Source organism: Tamandua tetradactyla, chromosome 2 (assembly GCF_023851605.1).
Source record: "Tamandua tetradactyla isolate mTamTet1 chromosome 2, mTamTet1.pri, whole genome shotgun sequence".
Lineage (NCBI taxonomy): Eukaryota > Metazoa > Chordata > Mammalia > Pilosa > Myrmecophagidae > Tamandua > Tamandua tetradactyla.
This window is the reverse complement of record NC_135328.1, coordinates 168,448,814-168,475,674: the sequence shown is the minus strand read 5'-3', so window position 1 is coordinate 168,475,674 and position 26,861 is coordinate 168,448,814. Positions and strand designations below refer to the sequence as shown.

Here is a 26,861-nt window from a genome sequence, read left to right as displayed (position 1 = left end):
AACCAAGAACTCTAACTCTAGCAAAATCATCTTTCAAACCTGAGGGAGAGATTAAGACATTCCCAAATGAACAAAAGTTGAGAGACTTTATCACCATCAGACTGGCCCTACAAGGAAGTGCCAAAGAGAATTCTGCAGGCAGAAAGGAAAGGACAACAGATAATAGATCAAATTTGCATGAAGAATAAATATTTCTAGTGATGATAAAAGCATGGGTAAATATAAACACCAATACTGTTGTATTTTTGGTTTGTAACTCCACTTTTTACCTCCTACAGGCAAATGCATAAAACGCAAGGAGAAATCAGTGGGTTTGAACTCATAATGTATGTGCTGGTTTGAAAATATGTACCCAGGAAAAGCCATGTTTTAATCCTGATCCAACCTTATAGGGGCAGCTGTTTCTTTTAATCCTGATTCAATACTGTAGGATGGAAACTTTTGATTAGATTATATCCACAGAGATGTTATATACCCAATTGTGGATGTGGCCTTTTGATTAGATGGAGATGTGACTCCCACATTCAGGGTGGGTCTTGATTCATTTACTGGAGTCCTTTAAAAGAGGAAATATTTTGGAGAGAGCTCAGAGTTCACACTGAGCAGAAGTGACAGAGCTCGCACAGCCAGAGACCTTTGTTGATGAAGAAAGAAAACATCTCTGGAGAAGTTGTTCGAAACCAGAAGCCAAAGACCCAGTAAATGCCAGCCACATACCTTCCTAGCTGATAGAGGTGTTCCAGACCCATTGGCCTTTCTTGAATTAAGGTATCTTTTTCTGAATGGCTTAGTTTGGACATTTTTATAGGCTTAGAACTATAAACTTGTAACTTATGAAATTCCTGTTTTAAAAGCTGTTCCATTACTGGCATATTGCATTCTGGAAGCTTAACAAACTAATATAATGTATGGCATGTAATTTGTGTCAAGAATTTCATAAAGGTAGGGGGCATAGGAACATAGTTTGTGTATACTATTGAAGTTAAATTGGTATCAAAGCAAATGAGATTGCTATAGATTTAAGACATGAAATTTATGCCCCATGGTAAGTACAAATGAAATACTGAATAATATGCAAGCTCACAAAAACAGAAATTAGAGTACAGGTTGCCAGTGCAGGGAACAGGGAAAATGAGGGGTTAATATCTAATGGGTTAGGATTCTGTCTGGGGAGATGGGGAAGTTTTAGTAATGGAAGGTAGTAAGAGTACTGTAGTATTCTGAATGTGATTAATCCCATTCAATGGTATGCTTGGGAGTGATTGAGTTTGGAAAGTTATATGTATATATAATTCCCCAAAAATTTTTAAAAAAGAGGTACTAAAGAGATAATGACAATTAAACACAATACCTGATCCTGGATGAGATATAGCAAGGAAAGAGAAAAGACTCAAAGGGCCCTTATTGGAATGAAAAAATTGGAATACGGATAATAAGTTTTATATCAACATTCAATTTCTTGAACTTGATGACTGCACTTGAAGTATTTACATAAGTGAATGTGCTTGTTTTTAGATAATGGACATGACCGCAGTACACAGCTTACACTCGGATGTTCAAAAAATGGATAGACAGAATGATACAGCGAATGTGACAAAATGTTAAAATTGGTAGATCTGGGTACCTGGGGAGGTGGGGAGAGGTATATCAAAGTTCTCTGTATGGGGGTTGTATTATTTTTGCAAATATTTTTGAAATATATTTCTAAATAAAAAGTTAAAGAAAGGGCGGGCCGCGGTGGCTCAGCGGGCAAAGTGCTTGCCTGCCATGCCGGAGGACCTCGGTTCGATTCCCGGCCCCAGCCCATGTAAAAAACAAACAAACAAACAAAATACAATAAAACAAGAAAATGTTTAAAAGATGTTTCCCTTTCTTCCTCCCTTCCTTCCTTCCATCCTTCCTTCCTTCTCTCTGTCTTTCCTTCCCTTCCTCCCTAAAAAAAAAAAAAAAAAAAAAGTTAAAGAAAAAAAGCAACAACAAGATGCACACAGAAAACAAAGAATATATTTTACAAGAATACATACATCTTTAAAGACCTATATCAAGTCCATTAGAAGGGATACCTATGATAGGAGGTGAAAAGGAGTAGAGACGAAGAATGGGAGGGGGGGAGAATTAAAACCAGACAGGAGCCTTGCACAGATAAATGAAAACAGTGGGCTATTAAGGAAGAAGTATGATCAACCCAGCTTTCTGCATCAGTAGTTAAAGAAAATCTACACCATGAAGTGTTGCAAAAATTTTACACAATGTTTACTAAGGCCACCGGCAGAGTGCTTGGCACATGGTAGATACTCCAGAAATGGCAGCTATCTTTATCATTTACTCATTGAACAAATGACAAACCAAGTGCCTATTTTGCTTCCAACACCCTGCAGGAGCTGTGGGAACGACAAAAGCGAGTAAGGTGGCCACCCTCTCCACAGATCCACAGCATAGAAAGGACTCCAGCAGGTGCGCTGCTAGGTGAAAGGTAATTGCAAATCTGCCTCACTGCCAAGGACCCAGCGTGCTCTCCTCTCTAAGCAATGGCCCCTGTCTCCAGTTAGCGTCTTCCCAGAAGTAGAGGTTCCTTTTCCAACTTGTACAAAGTTGCTGTGTGGGCTCATGGCAGCCCTGCCTGCCCTGACTGTGCAGCCAGTGGCATGCAAAGGCTGACCTGCGTTCCTCCCAGTGTGCCCCAAATGACCTCACTCTCTGTCCTTTGCCCTCCTAGCTTCCAACCTTGTTTCTCATTTTCCCTTTATGACCTCACCCCACTCATCCAGCATAAGATTCAGTTCTGCTTCTTCCCTTTTGATTTCTGGCTCCCCCTCATTCAGTGAGTTTTCATTGAGTGCCTACCTGGTAGTCTAGCTACTCTGTTATATCCATGATTATCTGTCATCCTGCTTCTGACCACTGTGGGTCAGTGCCCTGCCCAGGCCAGCCAGGACCGCTGGCCCTAGACCTCCCTTGCTGGCGCTCCTACTTCTCTGGTTCTTTATTGTTCTCCTTTGCTGGTTTCTCCTTCCTCAGCCTCTAGAACCTGGCTTTCATCCTAAGCCCCTTTTCTTTTCTACCCCTTCTCTCTTGGAGTGGCCTCATCCTGTCCCATGCCCTTCAATGGGACATGAAGGGTTAGCCGCAGGCTGCTAACCCTTACCTCACACAGCTAGCCCATGTCTGCACTCCAGATTGTACAGCACGCTGCCTTCTTAACATCAACACTCAGATGCCACCAAAACCTCAGATTTGAAACTGAGCTCTTTTTCTCCTCTGAAACCCACTCCTCTTATTGATTCTTCCTCATCTTCACAAATTGGCACCAACATTCATCCAATTCCCCAAGCCAGAAACCTGGAGTCATCCTCAATTCTTCCCTTGGCCCTTGCCCCTTGCCTGTCCCTTCCGGTCTGTGAGCAATAATTTCTCTGAGTGCATCCCAGATCCACCCCCCACCTCCAACCCCACCCCTTGTCCTAAGCAGCTGCCATCACAGTCCAGGCTACCTGCCTCTCCTCCCCGGGCTCTTCTCACATCCTCTCGTGGCTTCCCCAGTCCATTCTCCCCAGAGTACCAGAGCGATCTCTTAGAAACATAGTTCAGGTCATATCCCTAGTCTTCAAACTCATCCAATGGCCTCCCACCCTCCTGGTATAAAATTGAAACTCCCCTCCAGCAGGCTGGTGGCAGCTCTGTGACTTGCCTCCTCCTGGGTCTCATCATACATCTCTCTGGAGTCTTCTTTGCTCACCGTTCTCTGCTGGAGCCACCTCTCCAGCACGCGCAGCTTACTCCGCTGCAGGGCTCCACGCTGCCTGCCCACTGCCTGGCCACTTCCTTCTCCTCCTTCAGGTCCTCCCCTGAGCATTACCCACCCCAGACCGGCCTCCCTGAGGAGGGCTTTGCCTCCTACTGGTTTCGATAGAGAGAGGACACCTGATCCATCCCCCTTGTGGTACTTTTCTCAATTTTGCCCTTAGGTGTTTGCTTACTCACTTACCTCCTTATCGCCTCTCTTCCTTGAGTGCTGAATTTGATGTGGCTCTGCCTATTTGCTCGCCACCATAGGCCCAGGGCCTAGCACAGCCCCTGGCACTCAGTTTAAACTTAGAAAACATACTGATGAATGAATGAATTCATCATGAGCCCAAACGAGGCGTGAAGTGGGAAAGTACTAAGTGCCAATGAGGGGACTTATGTTTTGTTTGTCACACCCTTTGCTGAGCCTTGCAGATGCCAATCTGGCCTACCCCTGCCCCCTACAAACTGCCCATTCTCAAGCACAAAGTTTCCATCAAATGATGCTGAATGCACAAGTGCCCCTGTAGCCTGAAGACCAGGTCAGGTAGCGTTTGCTGTGATCTGATGGGCTCGGCTACCAGAGTGGCTGGGACGGCAGCCCGGCTCACTGAGTGGAAGAGGAGGTGGAGGAAGGCAGTGATCAGAACTTGAGAGGTTCACCCTCAGACGAGCAGAGTACAGAGAGTGGGGGACCTTGGGCCCCTTGGAGCTCATACTGTTATATCCTAGGGCAGCTGATCCTGGGGGCCCCGGGCATGGCAGCAGGAAGGCTGAGTCAGGGTTAAGGACCGGCCAGAAATGACAGCATTCCAGCTCAAAGCAAAGAACCTGGAAACTCTGCTCAGTCCCTGAAGACGAATGACAATCCTTGCAAAGCTTCTTGTCTTTAGTAAAGGTTCCCATTACTAAATCATCAGGGATCCAGGGGGAGTTGGGACTCTTGGGTTAGAAACCACGTCTCAAGGTTTCTGGGGTGAAAAGTAGAGGGGTTTCAGGTCTCTTTTGGTTAAATCCAGTCCAAATTCCCCAAGTAAAAAGTAAACAGCAAAGAGCCCCTTTCAGAAACTGGGCCAGATCTTGGTATCTCTCAGGAACCTGAGCATGGCAAGTGATAGCAGCAACAGCAGCAGGGGAGAACCCTCATCAGGCATCACAGTGCTCGTGTCATCAAGCCCCCTTGTTTTCCAAACTGAAGCTGAGAGAGAAAGCGATTTGCCCAAGTTCACCCAGCAAATTAGTGACTGAGCAAAGGGCAACCATCCAGGTCTCCAGGACCCTTGCAGAGCTATACCCAAGCTGGTACCTCTAAATCCTAGACCTCTGGATGGTTTATATTTCCTGTGCCACCCTTTATCCCAACAATCCCTCAACCCTCCCTTTGCTTATACCCTCACCCTTGTGTGTGTGCCTGTGTTTAATGGTGAAATGAATTAATAGATTATTTAACAAATGCAATTTGGGAGCTAAAACCTTTTAGAGCAGGGTCTCCATGGGGAAAAAGGGAAAAACTGTGGCTGAGAGGAAATGCTAAGGAGCCAACCTCCTGCTCTCCCTCTGTCTCCCATTCAGAAGCACCCTCTACACCCTCTCAAAATTGGCCACCGCAAATGCCACCAACCAAATGCCACTCCAAGGAGAGGGAGGAGAATTGTCTTTAAAACCCCCTTCTCGCATTTATTATCCTTTCACTCATCCCCCAAAGAGCCTGTATCCCAAAGATCACAAGAGCTGGTCTCCTTCCTGGGGAGGAGCTGAAGGAATCTTCCACTGAGCCCAGTTTCCTCAACATTCTCTGGCTCTGAAATTTGACAGGGGAAGAAAGAGAACTTGGCCTGGTCAATGGGGTGCTGTGGCTCAGCCATAAGGTCTTTGAGAGCTGCAGGGATGTGGGGAGGTGGTCAGAAGAAGGAGGGATGGTCATGGCAGAGGAGGGGTAGACATGGCAGAGGGGAAGGATAGGACTCAGAAACTTTTACCAACATCTGGTCAGCCTTGATTCACCAGGGCTATAAGAACATTTTTTAATATTTTGGGTTTTCCCACAGGTACCAAAATGGGGTCGGCAAATAACTTAATAATATGCTGAAACTCCAGGCCAAGCACAGTTAGCACTTTGGCTATGTCAGGTGGGAGGTGAGATGAGGAAAGGATCCTCTTAGTGATGGGAACTCTCCATCTCATGGGATTTGGTGCCACCCTAGGCTTGAGATTGTGCTGAGCTGGGATACTGACAGTGCTGAGGAGAAGGGTGGCTGATATTTAAAGAGCACTGACTCTGTCACAGGTGGTGTAAAGCCCTAATAGACCGTCACACAACAATCATATGAGCCAGGTACTATGATATGCGCTATTACAAAAGAGGAAATAAGGTATAAGGAGTTAGTGACTTTCCCAAGATGACACAGCTGGGAAGTGGTGGAGATGGGATTTGAACCTAGATTGTCACACTCCAGAGTCCAGGGACCTAACTGCCAAAGAAAATAGCTGCTAATACCTGTCATAACCTCCCAAACCCCAACCAAAACCATTCCAGCCAATCCTAAAGAACACCTAGGGCAATATATAAGATTCCACAAGGGTTCCATGCACTGGTGTAACTTTTCAGAAACCTACAACCTCCAGATGGGTCCCTGGTCCAGATAAGTCCCGAAACCTAGCCCAGCCTCTCCAGAACATCAGATAGTTCCATCTCCCTACCCCATGTTAATGACAGACCCTTCCAATACGAAAAATTTAGAATTGCCATAGCCCAAACACCCCAAAGAGAGGGATGGAAAGATCAAAGGTGATGGTGGAGTTATACAGAGAAGACAGGATCTAACAAATGAATATGAATGCTGAATCATTAAATTGTTATCTTTTTTAGTCTCCAATATTTTAGAGCAGCTAGAAGTAAAAACCTAAAGTTGTAGAATCGTACGTAACCCACATCAACCTCTGAAATAAGTTCTACAACTAATTGTGTTACTGTGCTTTGAAACTTGTGCTTTTTTTTGTATCTGTGTTATTTTTCACAAAAAAGAAAGAAAAAAGTCAATTGTGGTGATAAAAAAAATATTTAAGCCTTCTAGCCTCCTATATTCTGGAGCAGCTCTAAGGAAAAATCTTAGAGGATGGTATGGCAGCCCATGACAAACTCTGGGATCTGTCCTGTCACTACTTGAAGAGTGCTTTGAAAACTATTGCTTTTTATTTCTTTGCTTTGTTTGTATGTGATACTATACAATAAAAAAGTTTTTTAAAAAAACAGCAGCTCAGCCGTAGACGGGTCATTGAGGATCTCCTGGGACATTGCTGGGAAAGCAGGTTGAAATAGGTCCTCACCACATACGACATGAATCAAAGTGCACATCATTTAATGCTCACTCTCCCTTAAGAATATTTTTAGGTAAATGCATTCTAGGAAAACATCGATTTAGAACTCTTTGGCATATTTTTAATTTCTATATTGTCAGGATCATCGCTAGTAATTTATGAAGGACTCTGCTAATTGAACAGCAGAGCACGGTGTGGGTTTTCAGCACATCTAATTGTGTGCTGACCTCCCTTAATTGATCGTCAGCAGCGTTTTCAGCATACTCAGCACCACCACTTATGGAATGTTTGGATGACATTATTTTGAGATATTAAAGGAGATTTTGAGACTCAAAAACTGAATAAAATCCACCTTAATCACTCAGAAACTCTGGTGCATGTAAACAGCAACTGGTAGGAGTAGTCAGGTTTTCAGCTTACGAGCTGAAGTGGCACCACCCAGTGGCAAGAAATACCATTTACAATTTTCTTGGGTAGCCAGTTTGGAAATTATGTGATTCCTGATTATGATTTCTTAGTTCTTTTTTTATTAGAGTAATTGTGGGTTTGCAGGAAAAAAACCATACAAGAAGTGCAGAGTTCCTATATATCCCCTCCCACAGTTTTCCCTCTTATTAACTAACATTTTGCATGAGGGTGGTACTTTTGTTACCATTGATGAAACATTATTATTATAATTCTATTATTAACTATAGTCCATAGTTTACATTAGGGTTCACTTTTTGTGTTGTGCAGTTCTATTCTGCTAACACGTACAACCTAAAATAAGTCCTTTTAGCTACTTTCAAGTGTACATTTCAGTGCTGTTAAATATGTTGGACTATTGTCACCACCAACCATTTCCAAAACTTTCCTTTCACCCCAAAGAGAAACTCTGCATCAATTGAGCATTAACTCCCCATCCCGCATCCCTACCCCTGCCCCTGTATTCTAATTTGGGACTCCGTGCATTTGCTTATTCTAGTTATTTCACATATGTGAGTTCATGGAGTATCGATCCTGTTGTTTCTGACAAAACAGTGTCTTCAAAATTCACCATGTTGCAGTGTGCATCAGAATTGCATCCCCCTTTTTTTTTGGTTGGATAACATTCCTTAGTATGTTGCGATGGTTATGTATCACATGTATGCGAAGCTCATGTATCAACTTGGCCAGGTTACAGTGTCCAGTTGTTTGGGCAAGGAAGCGTTGGCCTGATTGGTACTGGGAGGATGTTTCATGGATTTAAATCATCAGTACGTTGATCATATCTCTGGCTGATTACATCATAATCAGAGATCATCTTTAACAATGAGAGTAAGCCATGAAAGCAAGAAACTAAAATCAACAAAACCCAGAAGGGAGAGACCAGCAGATGCCGCCATGTGCCTTGCCATGTGACAGAGGAGCCCAGGATCACTGGTGGCCAGTCTCAGGGAAGAAAGCATTACCCTGATGGTGCCTTGTTTTGGACATTTTCCTGGCCTCAAAACCTTGACTGTATAAATTCCCATTGTTAAAGCCAAACCATTCATGGTATTTGCCTAAGCAGCCCAGGAAACTAAAAGATATCTATATACCATAGTTTGTGTAGTCATTTTCTGTTGATGAACATTTGGGTTACTCCCACCTCTTGGCAATTGTGAATTATGTGGCTAGGAACATCAGTGAGAAAATATCTGTTTGGGTCCCTGCCTTAAAATCTTCTGGCTATACACCTAGAAGTGGGAATGCCATGCCATATAGTAATTCTATGACTTACTTTCTGAATAATCCCCAGACTGTTTTTCACAGTGGCTACATCATTTTACATTCCAACCAACAATGCACAACACTCCCTATTCTTCACGAGCACTTATTTCCTGTTTTTTTTTCAATAGTAGCCATTTTAGTGGGTGTGAAATGGTTCCTCATTGTAGTTTTGATTTGCATTTCCCTAAAGATTAATGACATTGAGCATCCTTTCTCATGCTTCTTGGCCATTTGTATATCTTCTTTGGAGAAATGTCTATTGAAATCCTTTGCTCATTCTTTAATTGATTGTCTTCCTGTTGTTGAGTTATACCAATTCTTTATATATTCTGGATATTAAACTCTTTTCATATATACGCTTTCCAAATATTTTCTCCCATTCTGTAGGTTGTCTTTTCACTTTCGTGTTAATATTCTTTGATGCACAAAATTTTGTATTTTGATAAAATTCTATTTATCTATTTTTTCTTTTGTTGCTCATGGTTTCTATGCAAAGTCTAAGAAACCATTGCCTAATACAAAGTTTTGAAGATGTTTTGCTTATGTTTTCTTCAAGTAGTTTTATAGTTTTAGTTCTTATATTTAGAATTGATCCATTGAGTTAATTTATGCATAAGGTGTGAGGCAAGGATCTACTTTCACACTTTTCCAGGTAGATTTCCAGCTTTTCCAGCACCATTTGCTGAAGAGACTATTCTTTTCCCATTGTGTGGACTTGGCATCCTAGTAAAAAATCAATTGGCCATAAATAAGAGGGTTTATTTCTGAACTCTCAATTTGATTCCATTGGTCTATATGTTTGTCCTTGTGCCAGTATCACACCATTTTAATTACTGTGGCTTTGTAATATATTTTAAAATTGGGAAGCGTGAGTCCTCCAAATTTCTTCTTCTTTTTTTTTCAGTATGGTTTTGGCTATTTGGGTATAATACTTAGGTTAATGTATCAACTTGGTCAGATAATGGTGCCCAACTGTCTGATCAAGCAAGCACTGGCCTAACTGTGACTGGACTTAAATCATCAGTAAGTTGCTTGCATCTATGACTGAGTACACTTACAATCAACTAAGGAGAGTATCTTCAGCAATGAGAGACATTTGATACAATCAGTTGAAGGCTTTAAAAGAAGTGAATACTTCAGCAGCCAAAAGAGAGAATTTTCATCTCTACTTCAGCCAGCTGACCTCTTCTGGGGAACTGATCAAAACCTTCATTGGAGTTATCAGCTTGCAACCTGCCCTACGAAATTTGGACTCATGCATCCCTGCAGTTGCATGAGACGCTTTTATAAAATCTCGTATTTACAGTTATCTCCTATTGGTTCAGTTTCCTAGAGAACTCTGAGTAATACATTGGAGTTATCTTTCCATATGAATTTGATGATTGGCTTTGGAATTATGATTGGGATTGCATTGAATCTGTAAATCACTTTGGATAGAACTGACATCTCAACAATATTTAGTCTCTGCATCCAAGCATGCGGAATCTCCTTCTATTTATTTGGTTTTCTTTAATTTCTTTCAGCAATGTTTTGTAGTTTTCTGTGTACAAATTCCTCATATCCTGGTTAAATTTATTTAGATATTTGAGTAATTTAAGTACTATTATTAGTGGAATATTTTTCTTAATATCCTTTGTGGATTGTTCATAACTAGTTTATTGAAACACCACAAATTTTTATTTGTCAATCTACTACCCCACCACTTTGCTGAATTCTTTTATTAGCTCTAGTAACTTTCTTATGGATTGTCAGGGCTTTCTATGTACTGGATCATGTCTTCTGCAAATAAGGAAAGTTATACTTCTTCCCTTTTATTTTAGACTATTTTCATTTCTAATAGCTCTGGCTAGAATTCCTAGTACAATATTGAATAATAGTGGTGACAGTGAGTTTCATGGACACAAACAGGTTCATGTGTCAACTTGGCCAGGTGGTGGTACCTGTTTGTCTGTTTTGGCAAGTGCTGGCCTATCTTTTGCTATGAGGACATTTCATAGAATTAAATCATGATCATGTTGGCTACATCCGCAGTTGATTCCATTTGTAATAAGCCAAAGGGAGTGTCTTCTTTAATGAGTGATGCTTAATCTAATCACTGGAAGTCTTTTAAGGAGGATTCAGAAGAGGCAGGCTCTCTTCCTGCTTTGGCCAGAGAGCCTCTCCTGTGGAGTTCATCCAGACCCTCCATCAGAATCATCAGCTTCACAGCCTGCCCTGCAGATTTTGGACTCTATGTTCCCATAGTTGTGTGAGATACTTTTATAAATTTTATATTTACAAATATTTCCTGTTGATTCTGTTTCTCTAGAGAACCCTAACTAATACAGTGGGTATACTTTTCTTCCTGATCTCAGGGTGAAGGTTTTCAGTCTTTCATCATTGAGTATAATGTTTGTTCTAGGTTTTTCATGCATACCCTTTGTCATATTGAGGAAGTTTCCTTCAATTCCTAGTTTTATGAGTGATTTTTAACAAGAACAGATACTGGATTTTGTCAAATGCTTTTTCTGCTTCAATTGAATGATCATGTGGGGTCCTCTTTGTTTTACTAAAGTGGTGTATTACATTAACTTCTTTTCTTATGTTGAACCACCCTTGCATTCTTGGGATAAATCCCACTCGACCATGGTGTATAAATCTTTTAATATGCTCTTATATTTGGCTCTCTAGCATTTTGTTGAGGATTTTTCAATGTATATTCACAAGGGATATTGTTCTATAGTTTTCTATTCTTGTGATATCTTTATTTGGCTTTGGTAATAGGGTGATGCCAGCCTCACAGAATGAGTTAGGTAGTCTTCCCTCCTCTTCAATTTCTTGGAATGGCAGGATTGATGTTAATTCCTCCTTGAATGTTTGGTAAATTTCCCAATGAAGCCATCTGGTCCAGGGTTTTTCTTTGTTTTGGAGTTTTTTTTTAAGTTATTATTACTGGTTCAATTTCTTTACTTGTTATTGATCTGTTGATCTTCTATTTCTTTTGGAGTCAAAGTAGGTAATTTGTGTGCTTCTAGGAATTTGTCCATTTTATCTAATATGTTGGCATACAATTGCTCATAGAATTCTTTTATAATCTTTTTTTATGTCTATGGGGTTGGTAGTAATGCCTCACCCTTTAATTTCTTTTCTGTTTTAAATATATTTGTTAGATCTAGTTGTTTATAGCATTGTTCAAATTGTCTTTTTTCTTATTGATCTTCTGTCTAGTGTTCTACCCATTATTGAAAGTGGAATATTGACATCTCCTTTTATTAATGTGATCTGTCCATTTTTCCCTGCAAATCTGTTAACATTTGCTTCATATGTTTTGGGTTCTGCTGCTAGATGCATATATATTTATAACTTTTATATCTTCTTGTTGAATTTACCCCTTAATCAGTATATAGTATCCTTCCTTGTGACAGTTTTGACTTGAAATCTATTGTGTCTGATATTAGTATAACTATCCTAGCTCTCTTTTGGTTATGGTTTTCATATAATTTTTTTCTGTCCCTTCACTCTCAACCTACTTGTGTCTTTGAATTTAAAGTGAGTCTTCTGTCAACAGGACATAGTTGGGCCATGCTTTTATACCCATTCTGCCAAACTGCTTTTGACAGTGAGTTTTAATTCATTTACATTTAAAATTACTTTTGATAATGCAAGACTTTGTTCTGCCATTTTGCTCTTTGTACATTATTTGTCCCTCAATTCTCCATTACTGTCTCCTTTTATATTTATTTTATCTTTTGTGATAAATAAATAAAGTGAACCATTTTGAGTACTTTCTCTTTTTCCTTCTGTGTATATTTTTCATCTATTTTCTTTGTACTTACCATGTGGCTTAAATTTAGCAACCCAAGTCTATAACAATCATATTTGATTTGATACCAACTTCAATAGTATATGCAAACTATGTACAGTGTACAAACTATGTACAGTGCCCTTCCATCTTCCCACCTTATCATTCTTGTCACAAGTGATATCTTTATACATTGTGTCACTAAAACCATAGACTTATCATTACTTTTTATACAATTACATTTTAGATCCTGTAAAAAGTAAAAGGTGTAGTTACATAATAAAAATACAAAACAATGATATTGGCATTTATAATCATCTATGTGGTTATCTTTACCAGATATCTTTATTTTTTATATTGCTTTGATCCACTTTCTTTTCCATCTGAGGAGCTCACTTTAGTATTGCTAGGGGTAATGAACTCTGTCAGCTTTTATTTATCTGGAGTGCCTTAATCATGCCCTCATTTTTTAAAGAGAGTGTCACTGGATGTAAAGTCTTCGACTGGCAATTATTTTCTTTCAGCACTTTAAATAATTCATCCCACTGCCTTTTTGCCATCTTGCTTCCATGGTTTCTGATGGGAAATTGACACTTAATCTTATTGGGGCTCCCTTTTGCAAGACATTCTACAGCTTTCATGATTCTGTCTTTGTCTTTGGCATTCCACAGTTTGGTTATAGTGTGTCTGGGAATGGATCTCATCAAGTATTTGCAGTTATTTGGATTTCTTGGATATGTATAATGTATGTGTGCATGTGCATGTGTGTCTTCCACTAAATTTGGGAAGTTTTTTTTGCCATTTTTCTTTGACTATTCATTTTGCTTCTTTCTTTCTTCTTCTCCTTCTGAGACTCCCATAATGCATACATTGGCATATTTAATGGTATTCCACAGATCTTCTAGGATCTGTTCACTTTTCTTATTTGTTTTCTTTCTGCACCTCAGCCTGAATCATTTCAGTTGTGTTACCTTCAAGTTCACTGATGCTTTTTTCTCTCAGCTCCAATCTACTACTGAACCCCTCCAGGGAGTTTTTAATTTCAGATATTGTGATTTCCAGCTATATTTCCAGCTATATTTCCATTTGGTTCCTTTTTTTTTAATTAGAAAAGTTTTGGCTCTACAGAATAATCATGCATAAAATACAGGATTCCCATGCTACCCTATTATTAACATCTTGCGTTGGTGTGATATGTTGGTTACAAAAAATATGGAATGCTTAATGAATTTTTATGTCATCCTCGTGCAAGGGCCATGTTAATCTTCTCTGAATAGTTCTAATTTTAGTACATGTGTTGCCAAAGTAAGCACTGCTTGGTTCCTATTCATAATTTCTGTCTCTTTGCTAATAGTCTCATTTTGTTCATATATAATTTTCCTAATATTCTTTAGTTATTTCTCTACTTTTCCTTAGCTCTATGAGCATATTGAAGGCCATTTTTAAAATGTCTTTATTTGGTATGTACAAAGTCTGGGCTTTTCATTGATTGTTTCTGATGTTTTATTCTTATTTTGGGCATGTCATTGTTTCCTGTTTCTTCATTTTTCTTTTAATCTATTCTAATCATTCCTTTAGTGCCAAAATCTAACAAATACAAACAAACAACACAAAGAACACTTTTCACATTTTACAAACTGACTCTATGTTGGCTGGTACTCTTCTTCAGAGTTTAAGCCTCTTGCCAAGAAAATCAGTCTTAGGTAAAAGCACAGGGTCTGCTCCAGTCTTATTGAGCAAGCTCTTGTCCTGGGCATGCACTGGTGGCATTAGGAATTCCACCATTTACCAGGACTTCAACATCCATATTCAATGGACTTTTCCCAGGTGCTCTATTGTATATATTAAAACTAGCAATCCTTTACCCCAAGCTGATTCTGTTTGATTCTTTGTCCTGCAAAACTGTCCTTCAAAAATGAGGAAAAGTTTTAAGTCATTAATGGATACACAAAAACTGAGAGAGTTGGTCACCAAGAGACATGCTCTATAAGTTTTGCTAAAGGGGGTTCCTCAGGTTGAGAGGACAAGACAGGAGAGAGTGGCTTGGAGCAGTATGAAGAAGTAAAGACCTTCAGGAGAGGTAACTAAATGATAAATGCAAAACCCAATAGTGCTGAATCCTCAGTATGTAACTCTACTCTTTATCTCCTATAAGAGTTAGAAGATAATTGAATAAGAAATAACCGTATTTCCTAACAATGAATGTGCAAATTTTAAAGTGATACTGTGTGACAAAAACTATGTAAATAGGGGTAATGGGGGGATATGGGACCAGAGAATGTATATACTATTGAATTTAACTTGGTATCTTTTTAAACTAGTATGTTATAGTCAAGTTGTTTGATGCAAATCCCAGGCTAACCACAAAGAACATATTTTAAAATATATACCAAAATGGAAATTAGAAAGGCATCAATCAACTATATGGCAAAAGATCAATTATACTTTTGAGAGGTGGCTGCAATAAAAGAGAAACAAAAAGATATGACATATGAAAAGCAGAGGAAAAACAGCTGAAGTAAGTCCTACTATACCAGTAATAATACCAAATGTTAATGGATTGTATTCACCAATCAAAGACACAGATTGGCAATATTTCTAAAAAAGCATGATCTAGCTATATGTTGTTTACAAGAGACTCTCCTTGGACCCAGAGACACAACTAGGTTGATGATGAAAGGATGAGAAAAGATACCCCATACAAATAGTAATAAAAAGGGAGCAGGAGCAATTATACTAATATTAGACAAAAGAGACTTTGAGTCAAAAGCTGTTATAAGAGACAAAGAAGAAAAATATATATTAATAAAAGGGTCAATAAATCAGGAAGAAATAACAATCATAAACATTTATGCACTTAACTGCAGTGCCCCAAAACACGAGACAAACACTGGCAAAACAGAAGGGAGGGTGGTGCGACGGTGGCTCAGTGACAGAATTCTCTTCTGCCATGTTGGAGACCGGGGTTCAATTAATTCCTGGTGCCTGCCCATGTAAAAAAAAAGCAGTGTTAAAACAGAAGGGAAAAGTAGAAACCTTTACAATAATAGCTGGAGACTTTAAAATACCACTTTCATCAATGGGTACAATATCTAGACAGAAGAGCCATAGGGAAATAAATAACTTGAAAAATATGATCTAGACCTAACACACATATACAGAACAGTGTGTCCCCACATAGCAGAATACACATTCTTATCAAGTACACATGGATCACTCTCCAGGATAGACCATATGTTATGTCACAAAGCAAGTGTCAATAAATTTAAAAATATTGAGATCATACAAAGCATCTTCTCTGATCACAATGGAATGAAGCTAAAAATCAATGATAGATGGAGAACTTGAAAATCCATAAATATACGGAACTTGAACAGCATACTCTTAAGCAATCAATGGGTCAAAGAAGAAATCACAAGGGAAATAAGGAAATACCTTGAAACAAATGAAAATGAAAACACAACTTAGTAAAATGTACAGGATGCAGTGCAGGCAGTGCTCAGAGAGAAATTTATAGGCCTGAATGTCTATATTAAAAAAGAAGAAAGAGCTCAAATCAGAGAACTAATAGCATACTTGGAGGAATTAGAAAAGAATAGCAAATTAAGCCCAAAACAAGCAGAAGGAATGAAATAACAAAGATTAGAGCAAAAGTAAATGAAATGGAAAATAAAAAACAACAGAGAGAATTAACAAATCAAACGTTGGTTCTTTGAATAAGAAACAACAAAACTTTAGCTAGATTGACAAAAAAAGAAGACACTAAAATTAGAAATGAAAGGGGAACATTACTACTGATCCCACAGAAATAAAAAGAGTTATAAGAGGATGCTATGAACAATGCATACCCAGAAATTAGGCAATCTAGATGAAATGGACAAATTCCTAGAAGCACACAAACAAACTACACTGGGTCTAGAATAAACAGATCTCAACAGACCAATTACAAGTAAAGAGACTGAGTTAGTATTAAAACACCTCCCAACAAAGCCTGCACCAGATAGCTTTACAACTCAATTCTACCAAACATTCCAAGAAGAATGAACACTAATTCTGCTCAAATTCTTCCAAAAGTTTGAAGAGGAAGGAATGTTCCTTAACTCATTCCATTAAGCCAACATCACCCTAATTTCAAAGCCAAATAGAGATATCAACACAACAGAAAACTAGCGACCAATGTCCCTTATTAATATAGATAGAAAATTCCTCAACAAAGTGCTAGTGAACCAAATCTAACAACACATCAAAGGAGTTATACACCATGACTGAGTGGGGTTTATCCTAGATATGCAATGGTGGTTCAATATAAGAATATAAATTCATGTAATACACCATACTAATATAATAAAGAGGGAAAAAAATTATAATCCCAATTGAAGCAGAAAAAGGCATTTGACAAAATCCTACACCTCATCTTTATAAAAACATTCTAAAATTAGAAATAGAAGGAAATTTCCTCAACATGATATGGGTATATATGAAAAGCCCACCACTATCCTAATACTTAATGGTGAAAGACTGAACGCTTACCCTCTAAGATAAGGAAGAAGACAAATATGTCCACTGTCACGACTGTTCTTCAACATGGTATTGGAATTTCTAGTAGAGTAATTAGACAAGAGAAAGAAATAAAAGCCATCCAAATTGGAAAGGAAGAAGTGAAACTTTCCCTATTTGCAGATGACATGACTCTGTATACACAAAATCCTGAAAAATCCACAACAAAGATACCAGAACTAATAAAGAGATTCAGCACAGTGGCAGGGTACAAGAAAAACACGCAAAAAATCAGCAGTGTTTGTATGCACTAGTAATGAACAATCTGAAGAGTTAATTAAGGGAAAAAAATCTAGTTACAATAGCAATAAAAGGATCAAGTATCTAGGAATAAAGTTGTGTTAGTTTGAAACTGTCGTGTACCCCCAGAAAAGCCACGTTCTATAATCCTGATCCAATATTGCTGGGTGGGATCTTTTTTTATTGTTGTTTCTATGGAGATGTGCCTCACCCAGTTGTGGGTGGGAGCCTTTGATTAAGTGGTTTCCACGGAGATGTACCTCCACCTATTCAAGGTGAAGTCCTTTGTTCTAAGAAAATGTTCTAAGAAATGATCATGGTGATGAATACACAACTATGTGATGATATTGTGAGCCACTGATTGTATACCATGTATGGAATGCTTGTATGTTAAGAATGCTTGTGTTTGTATGTTGTTTATCAATAAAAATATTTTTAAAAAATGTATCAATAAGCAATCCCCTACTCCACGCTGTCTACATGTACTCCACTTTAAAGAGACCATACAAATTGGTTAGAACTTAAAGGTTTCAGAGTTAAACTTGTTAACGCTAATAAAAACCCATAACAAATTGAAATCTGTTCTGTAACTACCTGTTGAAGTGTACTTTGAAAATCATCACTTTTTTTAAAAAAATGTTTAATTTTTTAAAAACATAACAACATACAAACATGAACATTCTTACCATATGATCATTTCATTCTTGGTATATAATCAATAACTCACAATATCATCACATAGTTGTATAGTCATCACTTTGATCATTTCTTAGAACATTTGCATCAGTTCTGAAAAAGAAATGAAAAAAGAAAAAAACTCATACACTCCATACCCCATACCCCTTCCTCTCATTGACTGCTTGTATTTCTGCCTACCCAATATATTTTAGCCTTTGTTTCCTCTATTTTTCCTATACCCCTTACCACTCCCTTTCATTGATCACTAGCATTTCAATCTACCAAATTTATTTTAACATTTATTCCCCCTATTATTTATTTATTTTTAATCCATATGTTTTACTCATCTGTCCATACCATAGATAAAAGGAGCATCAGACACAAGGTTTTCACAATCACACAGTCACGTTGCAAAAGTTATTTCATTATATAATCATCTTCAAGAAACATGGCTACTGGAACACAGCTCCACATTTCAGGCACTTCCCTCCAGCCTCTTCAATATACCTTAACTAAAAAGGTGATATCTATATAATGCATAAGAATAACCTCCAGGATAATCTCTCGGTTCTGTTTGAAATCTCTCAGCCTATGATACTTTATTTTGTCTCATTTCTCTCTTCCCCCTTCTGGGCTAGAAGCTTTTCTGAATCCCTTGGTGCTGAGTCTCAGCTCATTCTAGGATTTCTGTCCCACGTTGCCAGGAACGTGTACACCCCTGGAAGTCATGTCCCATGCAGAGAGGGGGAGGGCAGTGAGTTTGCTCGTCATGTTGGCTGAGAGAGAGAGGCCACATCTGAGCAACAAAAGAGATTCTCTGGGCGTGACTCTTAGGCCTAATTTTAAGTAGGCTTTGCTTATCCTTTGTGGGGATAAGTTTCATAGGAACAAACCCCAAGATTGAGGGCTCAGCCTATTGCTTTGGTTGTCTCCACTGCTTGTGAGAATATCAGGAATTCTCCACATGGGGAAGTTGAATTTTCCCCCTTTCTCATCATTCCCCCAAAGGGACTTTTCAAATACTTTTTTGTTCACTGTTCAAATCACTTTGGGATTTATTGGGGCATCACTCTCGACAAATTTCATGCCCCACTCAAGATTCCATGTACTTATGGTGTTCAATTAAACTGTCCACATAAGTTATATTAGAAAATGCACTAGTCAAATTATAAATTTTGTACCAAATAAACATTTTTTTCTTTAGTCTTACACATAACTTTAAGTTTTAAAAGATGAATTACCATCTATTTTCAACAACCTGCAACATTGATATTCCTTTGTTCTTCCTCATGCAAAAACATTTTTAAATTTGTACATTTAGTCACTGTCATTGTACACTCTAGGCACTCCTAGATTACACCATCTCAGTCTTTATCGTCTATCTTTCCTTTTGATTTCATTTGTGCCCCCAGCCCTCCTCCCTCTATCATTCTCACATTCAGCTTCATTCAGTGTTCTAACATTATTGTATTACGTTAGGTAATATTGTGCTATCCATTTCTGAATTTTTACAATCAGTCCTGTTGTACAATCTGTATCCCTTCAGCTCCAGTTACCAAATACCTACCCTATTTCTATCTCCTGCTGGTCTCTGTTCTTGGCTGAAATTCTCCAAGTTCATTCACTATTGTTAGTTCATATCAGTGAGACCATGCAGTATTTGTCCTTTTGTTTCTGGCTAATCTCACTCAGCATAATGTCCTTTAGGTTCATCTACATTTTTACATACTTCATAACTTTATTCCATCTTACAGTTCCATAATATTCCATCGTATGTATATACCACAGCTTGTTTAGCCACTTGTCTGTTGATGGATATTTGGGCTGTTTCCATCTCTTGGCAATTGTAAATAATGCTGCTATAAACATTGGTGTGCAAATGTTCATTTGTGTCCTAGCCCTCATGTCCTCTGAGTAGATACCTAGCAATGGTATTGCCAGATCATATGGCAATTCTATACTTAGCTTCCTGAGGAACAACCAAACTGCCTTCCACAGTGGTTGTACCATTTGACATTCCCACCAACAATGGATAAGTGTGCCTCTTTCTCCACATCCTTTCCAGCACTTGTCATTTTCTGTTCTATTGATAATGGCCATTCTGGTGGGGGTGAGATGATATCTCATTGTGGTTTTGCTTTGCATTTCTCTAATAGCCAGGGAAGTTGAACATCTTTTCATGTGCTTTTTGGCCATTTGTATTTCCTCTTCTGAGAAGTTTTTGTTCATGACTTTTGCCCATTTTGTAATTGGGTTGTTTGTCTTTTTGTTGTTGAGTTGAACAATCTCTTCATATATTCTGGATACTAGCCCTTTATCTGATATATCGTCTCCAAATATTTTCTCTCATTGTGTAGGCTTTGTTTTTACTTTCTTGACAAAGTTCTTTGATGCACAAAAGTGTTTAATTTTGAGGTGTTCCCATTTCTTTCTTTCTTTCTTCAAAGCTCTTGCTTTGGGTGTAAGATCTAGGAAACTGCCCCCTATTATAAGATTTATATGATATTTCCCTACATTTTCTTCTAAAAGTTTTATAGTCTTAGATCTAATGTTTAGGTCTTTGATCCATTTTGAGTTAATTTTTATAGGGTGTGAGATATGGATTTTCTTTCATTCTTTTGCATGTGGATATCCAGTTCTCTAGGCACCATTTATTGAAGAGATTGTTCTGTCCCAGGTGAGTTGGCTTGACCACCTTATCAAAGATCAATTGTCCATGGATAAGAGGGTCTACATCTGAACAATGTATTCTATTCCATTGGTCAGTAAATCTGTATTTATGCCAGTACCCTGCTGTTTTGACCACTGTATCTTCATAATGCACCTTAAAGTCAGGTAATGTGAGACCTCCAACTTCATTTTTCTTTCTCAGGATATTTTAGCTATTCGGAACACCCTGCCCTTCCAGATAAATTTGGTTATTGGTTTTTCTTTTTCTGAAAAGTAAGTTTTTGGCATTTTAATTGGTATAGCATTGAATCTGTAAATCAATTTAGGTAGAATTGACATCTTAAGTATATTTAGTCTTCCAATCCATGAATACGGTATGCCATTCCATTTATTTAGGTGTTCTGTGATTTCTTTTAGCAATTTCTTGTAGTTTTCTTTGTATAGGTCTTTTGTATCCTTAGTTAAATTTATTCCTAAATATTTTATTCTTTTGGTTGCAATTGTAAATGGATTTTTTCCCTTGATTTCCCCCTCAGATTGTTCATTACAAGGGTACAGAAACACTACAGATTATTGAGTGTTGATCTTGTAACCTGCCACTTTATTGTACTCATTTATTAACTCTAGTACTTTTGCTGTGGATTTTTTTTTTGGGGGGGGTTTGACCTATAGTAGCATATCGTCTGCAAACAGCAAGAGTTTTACTTCTTCCTTTCCAATCTGGATGCCTTGTATTTCTTTTTCTTGTCCAATTGCTCTGGCTAGAACATCCTTGTCTTGTTTCTGATCTTAGGGAGGAAGTTTTCAGCTTTTCCCCATTGAGGAGGATGTTAGCTGTGGGTTTTCATATAGTCCTTTATCTTGTTGAGGAAGTTGCCTTTTACTCCTATCTTTTGAAGTGTTTTCAACAAGAAAGGGTGTTGAATTTTGTCAAATGCCTTTTCTGCATCAATCGAGATGATCAATTGGTTTTCGGCTTTGATTTGTTGATATGGTGTATTACATTAATTGATTTTCTCATGTTGAACCATCCTTGCATACCTGGGATGAATCCTACTTGGTCATGGTATATAATTCTTTAAATATGGTGCTGGATTCAATTTGCAAGAATTTTGTTGAGGATTTTTGCATCTATATTCATTAGAGATATTGGTCTGTAGTTTTCTTTTCTTGTAATATCTTTGTCTGGCCTTGGTATGAGGGTGATGTGGGCTTCATAGAATGAGTTAGGTAGCCTTCCCTCCTCTTCAATTGTTTTGAAGAGTTTGAGCAGGATTTGTACTAATTCTTCCTTGAATGTTTGGTAGAATTCACATGTGAAGATATCTGGTCCTGGACTTTTCTTTTTTGGGAGCTTCTTAATGACTAATTCAATTTCTTTATTTGTGATTGGTTTTTTGAGGTCGTCTATTTCTTCCCTAGTCAATGTTGGTTGTTCTTGTCTTTCTAGGAAGTTGTCCATTTCATCTACATTGTCTGGTTTATTAGCATAAAATTGTTCATGGTATCCTCTTATTACCTCCTTTATTTCCGTGGGGTTAGTGGTAATGTCTCCTCTTCCATTTCGGATTTTATTTATTTGCAACCCCTCTCTTCTTCTTTTTGTAAACCTCGCTAAAGGTCCACCAATCTTATTGATTTTCTCAGTGAACCAACTTCTACTTTGTTGATTTTCTTGATTGCTTTCATGTTTTCAATTTCATTTATTTCTTCTCTAATCTTCATTATTTCTTTCTTTTTGCTTGCTTTGGGTTAGTCTGCTGTTCTTTCTCTAGTTCTTCCAAGTGGACAGTTAATTCCTTGATTTTTGCTTTTTCTTCTTTTTTTGATATAGGCATTTAGGGCAATAAATTTCCCTCTTAGCACTGTCTTTGCTGCATCCCATAAATTTTGATATGTTGTGTCTTCATTTTCATTTGCCTCAAGATAGTTACTGATTTCTCTTGTAATTTCTTCCTTGACCCATTGGTTGTTTAAGAGTGTGTTGTTGAGCCTCCATATACTTGTGAATTTTCTGGCCCTCTGCTAATGATTGATTTCCAACTTCATTCCTTTATGATCTGAGAAAGTGTTTTGTATGATTGCAATCTTTTTTAATTTATTAAGACTTGCTTTGGGACCCAGCATATGGTCTATCCTTGAGAATGATCCATGAGCACTTGAGAAAAAGGTGTATCCTGCTGTTGTGGGGTGCAATGTTCTATAGTTGTCTGTTAAGTCTAGTTCATTTATTGTATTATTTAAATTCTCTGTTTGTTTATTGATCCTCTGTCTAGATGTTCTGTCTATTGATGAGAGTGGGGAATGGAAGTCTCCAACTGTTATAGTAGATATGTCTGTTTCTCTTTTCAGTGTTTGCCTCAGGTATTTTGGAGCACTCTGGCTTGGTGCATAAATATTTATGATTGTTATGTCTTCTTGTTGAGTTGTTCTTTTTATTAATACATAGTGTCCTTCTTTGTCTCTTTTAATTGTTTTACATTTGAAGTGTAATTTGTTGGATATTAGTATAGCTAATATACTAATATGCCTGCTCTTTTCTGATTGTTGTTTGCATGAAATATCTTTTCCCAACCTTTCACTTTCAACCTATTTTTATCCTTGGATCTAAGATACATCTCTTGTTGACAGCATATAGATGGGTCCTGTTTTTTAATTCATTCTGCCAGTCTATGTCTTTTGATAGGGGCGTTTAACCCATTAACATTTAGTGTCATTACTTTAAGGGCAGTACTTTCTTCTACCATTTTGTGTTTTGGATTTTATATGTCATATCTAATTTTTCTTCTTTTACCTTTACTGATAGTCTTCATTTCTACACTTTTCTTCACACCTCTCTCTGCTGTCTTTTCCTATCTGTCTCTAGTGTTCCCTTTATTATTTCTTACAAAGCTGGTCTCTTGGTCACAAATTCTCTCAGTGATTTTTTTTTGTCTGAAAATGTTTTAATTTCCCCCTCATTTTTGAAAGACAATTTTCCTGGATATGGAATTCTTGGTTGGAAGTTTTTCTCTTTTAGTGTCTTAAATATATCATACCACTGTCTTCTCACCTCTATGGTTTCTGCTGAAAAATATCTGCATAGTCTTATTGGACTTCCCTTGTATTGATGGATTGTTTTTCTCTTGCTGCTTTCAAGATTCTCTCTCTTTGACATCTGACATTCTGATTAGTAGTGTCTTGGAGTATGTCTATTTGGATCTATTCTGTTTGGGGTATACTGCACTTCTTGGATCTGTTATTTTAAGTCTTTCATAAGAGTTGGGAAATTTTCAGTGATAATTTCCTCTATTTTTTTTTCTCCTCCTTTTCCCTTGTCTTCTCCTGGGACACCCACAACACATATATTCATGTGCTTCATGTTGTCATCCAATTCCCTGAGTCCCTGCTCATATTTTTCCATTCTTTTCCCTATATTTTCTTTTGCTTGTCAGATTTCAGATGTCACATCCTCCAGTTCACTAATCCTATCTTCTGCCTCTTGAAATCTGACATTGTAGGTTTCCGTTGTTTTTTTAATCTCTTCTACTGTGCCTTTCATTCCTATAAGTTCTGTGATTTGTTTTTTCAGACTTTTGATTTCTTCTTTTTGTTCATTCCTTGCCTTCTTTATATCCTCCCTCAATTCATCAATTTTATTTTTAATGAGGTTTTCCACATCTGTTCAAACATTCTGAATTAATTGTAACAACTCCTGTATCTCATTTGAATTGTTGGTTTTCCTTTGACTGGGCCATATCTTCAATTTTCCTAGTATGATTTGTTATTTTTTGCTGGCATCTAGGCATTTAATTTCCTTAATTTGCTTATTCTGGAGATTGTTTTCACTTTTTTACCTAGGATTTTCTTGCTGGATGAATTTGTCATCTATCTGTTCTTTGACATTCAGTTCAGCTCATTCTAGCCCTCTATCTTAGGTTTTAACAGATCAGAGTTTTTTAGTTCTTCTTTTCTTGTTTCTTGTCCTGTCTGTATGGTGCTTTTCCCCCCTTAGAATTTATGTATTATAGATCCAGTCAGATTTTCCCAGATCTTTCTTCTCAGGAGGAAAGAGTCACCTGTGTCAGTATTCCCTGATGGTGAGACCCAGCAGGTTGAAAGAGTTTCCTATGAAGTCTCTGGATTCTGTGTTTTTCCTTTCCTGCCTGGTATGTGGCACTTGTCTGCCTGAGGGTCCCACGAGCATAAGGTGATGTGGTACCTTGAACTTCAGCAGACTCTCCCTGCTGGGAGAGTGGTTGAGACAGAGGAGAGGCTGTAGGCTGGCTGTAATCATTTTGGTTTTCCAGACCCTGGGGTCTGAATCCTTTGAGGGAGGGATTCCACTTAAGCTGGGCCCCACCCCTTTCCTGGGGAAGGCACATCCTCCAGACAAGCTCTCAAACAAGCTTAATTCAGCCCTTGTGTGGGGCAGTTGGAGCCTGAGAAGCCCTGCAGCTGTATCCAAAGAGCAGTCAAGCCATAGAAACACAGCCACAAAAAAAGAAAAGAAAAGAAAAATCCATTTCAGAGTAGGACCCCCATTCCTTGGCTTTGAATCAAGAGCTTAAGTTGGTACATTGCTCTGTGTTCCTATGTGCCCCCTCCTTTCCTTCAGGGCCCACACCCTTTCAAGTATTTTGTGCTGTCTGATCTAAAAAAACCTCTTATTTTTTTTCTTTTTCTTTTTCTGCTAGTCCTACCCACTCTGCACCAGGGCAAAAACCAGCAACCTCAGCTTTTACTCGAGGTTCAGCTGAGCTGGGTGCCTATTTTTAGTAATCAGAATTTGTTAATTAACTCCACGGTTGGACTTTGGTTGCACTCAGCCCCTGCTGGTTAGTAAAGTCTCTTTCCTGTCCCCTCTGGGAAGCAGCCTGTGGGGGAGGGGTACTGGCCACAGTGGCTTGGGGAACTCACAGTTCTGGGTGGGCCAACAGCCAGTCCAGCTTGTCCAGACTGGGGTTCTCTGTGTGTCCGGTCACAGATGTGGCACCAGCAGTTGTTCTGTACTGTTCCTGGCTATTTACTAGCTGCTCTGGAGGATGAACTAAGCTACCATCTTGGCCAAATCATTGCTTTTTAAATTTCTTTGCATATATGTTATACTTAACAATAAACAAGTTTAAAAAGTAAAAAAAAAAAAAGAGGGAACAATTTTGGAAAAAGTTTCAGTGCCAACATGAGACCCAGACATTTGGAGAAGCCGAAAGAAAATGCCCCTGGGGAAGCTGTTTGAAATGAAAAGGCAAAGGACCAGCAGATTTCAGCCATGTACCTTCTTTTAGATCTGCATTTCTTGAGTCAAGGTGGTCTCTGGATGCCTTATTTGGACATTTTTTATGGCCTTATAACTGTAAACTTGTAACTTAATAAATTCTCTCTATAAAAGCCAACCCATTTCTTATATATTGCATTTCTGGTAGCATTAGCAAACCAATACAAAAATTAACCAAAAATGTAAAGGACTTATACATGGAAAAATACAAAACATTGCTAAAAGAACTCAAAGACCATCTAAATATATGGAAGGATGTTTGATGCTCATGAGTTGAAGACTAAAATCTCAACCCTGCAGGGTGTGTGCTGTTAAAGTAAGGGCTTTTATTGGAAAAGAATGGGATCCTGAAACATGGGATGGGGATATATGGTTTGATAATGATGGTGATGGGGAAATGAATCCTGGAATCTGCTGAGTCTTTGCTAGATAACCTGTAATGAACTGCCCTCAGGAAAGAGCTTCTTGGCCTCCAGTCTGCCCAGAGGAGACTCCCATTCAAACTCCACCTAAAAAGATTAACCTTTCAGTGCCTGCTAAACCTGTAACTACCTCCCCTAGGGAAATAGCTCTCACTTCTCTATCTGGAGCAACTAATCCTGTTCCACTAGAAGAAACTGCAATGGAATACCCTGAGGCAATTGGTTTGAAAGACACTTCTATTTCTTTTCATGACCCAGTCCCACTACCCCTGTTTTCTTCAAGATCTATAACTAGACCAAAGTCCCAACAGGCCCCAAAAAGTGAGGCACAAAGTGTCACCCGTGAAGAGGTACATTATACTCCAAAAGAACTGCATGAGTTTTCCAATCCATATAGACAGAAATCAGGGACATATGTGTGGGA

At 38.4% G+C, this 26,861-nt stretch overlaps 1 protein-coding gene and 1 non-coding gene across 2 annotated transcripts in view; one reads left to right on the top strand and one right to left on the bottom strand.

Annotated features, from left to right (window-relative positions):
* The first annotated feature begins 2,807 nt into the window (after positions 1–2,807).
* The window catches only part of CPT2 (carnitine palmitoyltransferase 2), a 54,733-nt gene continuing 30,679 nt past the window's right edge, over positions 2,808–26,861 (top strand). Inside the window, exon 1 of the mRNA XM_077149610.1 lies at positions 2,808–2,907. Within this exon, the coding sequence (XP_077005725.1) occupies positions 2,873–2,907 (35 nt within the window). The 5' untranslated portion in view covers positions 2,808–2,872. The remainder of the gene's footprint in view (positions 2,908–26,861) is intronic.
* LOC143675253 (U6 spliceosomal RNA) lies at positions 13,820–13,926 on the bottom strand. The gene has a single exon (XR_013171493.1). It is a non-coding gene; the product is annotated as a U6 spliceosomal RNA (small nuclear RNA).